The sequence below is a fragment of the Orycteropus afer genome, unplaced genomic scaffold (genome assembly GCF_000298275.1).
Source record: "Orycteropus afer afer isolate SDZICR_OR568_19922 unplaced genomic scaffold, OryAfe1.0 scaffold00384, whole genome shotgun sequence".
NCBI classification, from domain to species: domain Eukaryota; kingdom Metazoa; phylum Chordata; class Mammalia; order Tubulidentata; family Orycteropodidae; genus Orycteropus; species Orycteropus afer.
In genome coordinates, this window is record NW_006921971.1 from 1,038,475 (window position 1) to 1,042,915 (window position 4,441).

A 4,441-nucleotide genomic window follows, 5' to 3' on the forward strand; every position below is an offset into this window, starting at 1 on the left:
GAGCGCGGGGGCCTCCCCGTCGCAGAGCCGGCCGGCAGAGGCGCCCCCCGCCTACACGCCGCAGGCCGCCGAGGGCCACTACACCGTGTCCTACGGCACGGACACCGGGGAGTACTCCTCGGTCGGGGAGAACTTCCACCGGAACCACGCCCAGCCGCCGCCCCTGGAGAGCCTGGGGCTGGACGCCGACGAGTTGATCCTGATACCCAACGGAGTGCAGATTTTCTTCGTGAACCCCGCGGGGGAGGTCAGCGCGCCCTCCTACCCGGGCTACCTCCGGATTGTGAGGTTCCTGGACAACTCCCTGGATACGGTTCTCAACCGGCCCCCTGGATTTCTTCAGGTACACCGAAGGAAAGCTCGGGAGGAGGGGGAAGTATGGGTAGGGTATGTCACGTCTGTCAGTGTCCGTGTGTCCAGGGTAACGGGGCAGAGGGTGGGTGATCGTTCCAGCCCCTTTGTCACAAGGTAAAGCCTGCGGAGGCCGGCACCTGTATAGGGTGCAAACCGGATGGTGAGGAAACACACATGTGCTCCACTGGGAGCGAGCAGCTGCGCCTGTCGGAGGCAGAGCGCTGTGGAGACCTGGGCAGGCCGGGCAGCCGTGGGCTGCTGGTTCCCGTCGCTCTCACCGCACCTGACGTGGAATTCCAGAGTCGAGTGTCCGTGTTGATGCTGGACAGCCTTCTTCCTTTTGAAGGCAGTCTGGTTTTGGTGTTAAATTGTGATGACACAATTGTGGAGGGTGCAGAGCTCCATCCTTGCGGGGTTCCTTGTCTGAAGAAGGAGCTGGCACGGTGACATGGGCAGGGCTGGGACTCCGCGGGGCCAGCACGGGGACGTTGGGCAGGGCTGGGACTCCCCGGGGCAGGCACAGTGACGTTGGGCAGGGCTGGGACTCCGCGGGGCCGGCACGGTGACCTTGGGCAGGGCTGGGACTCCAGAGGGTTGTCTCATTCTTCCTGGTCTCGCAAGGTCTCGGCCCTGGGCAGCGTGCGCTCCTAGCGCTTTCCTGTCACTGTCTGTTGTCAGGTACCATCGAGTGAGCTCTGAATGGCGGCAGCCCCGCGTACACAGCATGACACACTGCCCGGTCCCGCACCATCCTCGCGATTGTTGTGTTTGAGCCCATTGTCGCAGCCATCCCTCTCGTTGAGGGTCTTGCCCTTTCTCGCTGACCCTCTACTTTACCAACATGATGTCCTCTCCAGCGACTGGTCTCCCTCCTGGTAACACGTCCCCATCACGTGAGCTGAAGCCTCGCCTTCCTTGCCCCTAAGAAGCATTCTGGACGCACTTCTCTAAGGCACATCGGTTTGCTCTCGAGTGGAGATCGACGCGATGGCAGTGGGTGTGACTTGCTGTGGGCTTTGGTTGTCCCTGGTATGTTCAGTCCTTCACCAGCACCACAATTCAGAGGCGTCAGTTCCTCTTTGGTCTCCCTTATTCACTGTCCACCTTCCACATGCTTACAAGGCAACTGAAAATACCGTGGCCTGGGTCGGAGGCACCTTAGTCTCCAAACTGACATCGTCACTCTTTAACACTTAAAAGAGGTTTTTTGCAGCAGATTTGCCCAGCGCAATGCAATGTTTGGTTTCTTGACTGCTGCTGCCCTACGTGTTCATTGTGGATCCAAGTGGAATGAAATCCCTGACTTCAGTCTCTCTCTGTCAGTGGGAAGTCTTTGCCTTTTCCTTCTCTAACAGGTTTCCACCTTCCACAGGTTCCAGCTTTTAGAGGGTTCACTATCATTTTAATTTCAAAATAGGTCTCTGTTATTCATGTGGGCATGTAACTGGAGAGACTCGCAAATGTCGTCAGGTCCAGCCAAGGAGCTGGACTTGGCTAGACTCAGTCCAATATCTGAAACACTCGTCTGTAGCACAGGGTGTGTTTGTCCCCAGGGGGCATGTGGCCATGTCTGGAAATGTTGGTTGTCGCAGCTAGGGGACTGCCGCTGACAACGGCAGGCAGAGGCCAGGCGGGCTGCCCCAAACATCTGGAGAGACGGGGATGGTAGTTGAACATCGAATTCTGATAGTCCCAGCAAGCCCGTGTCGCAGCAGTTGGTCTGAGAGCAGAGCCCGTGCTGAGGACGCATGGTGTGAGGGGGTGGCTGTGGAGCTGCTGGTGGATTCTGAAGGTGACGGCCCCATACGCTCTTACTGTAAAGGCCGAATGCGCGTCCAGGGGTCAGGTTCTAGGCAGGAGGATGCAGCACGTGTTGGTGTCTGGAGCAGTTGCATCGAGGAGGGGTCACCGTTTCAGCACCTGTGTCTAGAGTCCAAGGCACGAGGACACTCAGTCCAAGTGGGCGGTCTGCACCCATCTGCTTGGCTGGTCTCCTTGCGGTTCTTAGTAACACCCGCAGGGTGATCGCTGGAAAGTTGTTCATGACAGTTGGAGACTTGCTCTGGGTGTGAGGGACATAGTGGGGGACACTGTTCAAAGGAAGATGTCCTTTTAAAACTTATGGTTCCTGTGGGTTTTTTCTTTTCCTGTTGCCTTCAGGTCTGTGACTGGCTGTACCCTCTGGTTCCTGACCGCTCTCCAGTTCTGAAGTGTACTGTGGGCGCCTACATGTTTCCTGACACGATGCTGCAGGCGTCGGGGTGCTTTGTGGGGGTCGTGCTGTCCTCTGAGTTACCCGAAGATGACAGAGAGCTCTTCGAGGACCTGTTAAGACAGATGTCTGACCTTCGGCTCCAGGTAACACATCACTTGCAGGATAAGAATCGACTTCATCAACTGTCCTCTTTCTCTTAAAGCACTCGTAACAGGAGTAACATGACCAGAGGAGGAGATACAAGAGTCCACGGCGTGCTGGGCTGCTCACCAGTGCTTGCTGGGAATTGGCTGCAGATGGTGGTTACGCCTGTGGGCTCGAGTCAGATTGCCGGGTGTGGGCTCCCCCTCTTCCTTCCTGGCTGCTTCACTGGCTCAGGTGGCTGATACGCCCTCTACTTCGGTTTCCTTATTAGAAAATGGGGGTACTGTAACACCCGTCTCCTTGGGATGTATGCAGATTCCAAAAAGTAACACTTGTCACACACTTCTGTCAGGGCACATGGTGACACAGTGACCGTCAGCTGTTGCTATTGGCACACTTACTGCTCGGTGGGAAGAGCAGGCCCGTGGCACTCCATGGTGACAGTGAAGGCCCTTAGGTAGCACCGGGCTGGTGCTGGGCGTCTCAGCAGGCAGCCCGCCTTCTGTTCTCACGGTACATGAAGGCCAGCTGGGAGAATGAAGCATGGTTAACCGTACGTCATCTGTGGGCGTCCTCCCCTCACAGCCTGCTTCTGTGTCCACATCTCAGCTGTTACCGACTTGAATGAGAGTCTCATGGACGCCCTTCCTCCAGGTGTTCTTGCCCATCCTAATGTATGGCAAGAGGGCAAACGTATTTGATCATGAATTTTGACAGTGTCTGGAGCTGGATGGGTGAGTTTGACGTCAACCAACACATATTTAGGATCCATTGGCAGCCAAGTACTGTATTAAATGGTGGGGTGGGCAGCACATGAGAACAGGAGACTGTAATGTAACATAGACGCACACATACACCCCCTTCGCACCTAGCAACATAGTTAAGTTCAAAGACCAGGTCATTATACAGAAATTGGCATTCCGTGACAGTGGAGGCTGACTGCCTGACAACAGAACTGCCAAAGCCTGAGCATCAGCCCAGCCAGGGTGACGTACAGCCTCACCCGGCAGCCAGTGCACCTCCCACTTCGACGCGCGTTACTGCCGGACGAATGTTGGTGATGCACAGAGAGTGGGGTAGTAGAGTTTACTGTGGTGGTAAGTGAGACGCTGGGTAACGGCCTGCTGAGTGAGGAGGAGGTGTTTGTGTTGTGTCGACTCGGCCCCGTGCAACAGGAGAATTGCTCCATGAAGTTTTCTTGGCTGTCACCTTAACAGAAGCAGATCGCCAGCCTTCAGCCACGCCACCAGGAAGGTTAGCAGTTGAACACAAACAGTTGGCATGGCAACAGGAGCTCTGGTGGCGTAGTGCCTAAGGCACTTGACTGCTAACCAGAAGGGTGGCCGTTCAAACCCACCACCCACTCCTCGGAAGGAAGGTTGGGCAATCTACTTCAGTAGAGATACCGCCTCAGAAACCCAAGGAGGGGTTGCTATGAGTCACAATTGACTCGACAGCAGTGATGTTTTTTTATTTTAAAGACCTTAAATATGTGTACAAAGATATGAAAAATACACATACATGCATGCAGCCCCTATTGTCAAGCACCTTACATCCTGTTCAATAAACACAGTATAATGTGATACTATTGTTGTTGTTGTTTGCCGTTGAGTCAGCCCCGACTCATAGCGATCCCTCCTTGGGTTTCCAAGACAGTATCACTACGGAAGTAGGATTGCCCAACCTTCCTTCCGAGGAGTGGCTGGTGGGTTTGAACCACCAGCCTTC

At 55.2% G+C, this 4,441-nt stretch overlaps 1 protein-coding gene across 1 annotated transcript in view; it reads left to right on the plus strand.

The window, feature by feature from the left end:
* Positions 1-4,441, plus strand: part of SPART (spartin) — a 24,030-nt gene that overhangs the window by 515 nt on the left and 19,074 nt on the right. Inside the window, exons 1-2 of the mRNA XM_042782599.1 lie at positions 1-343; positions 2,515-2,712. The exon at positions 1-343 is cut by the window's left edge and continues 515 nt beyond it. Of these exons, the coding sequence (XP_042638533.1) occupies positions 1-343; positions 2,515-2,712 (541 nt within the window). The remainder of the gene's footprint in view (positions 344-2,514; positions 2,713-4,441) is intronic.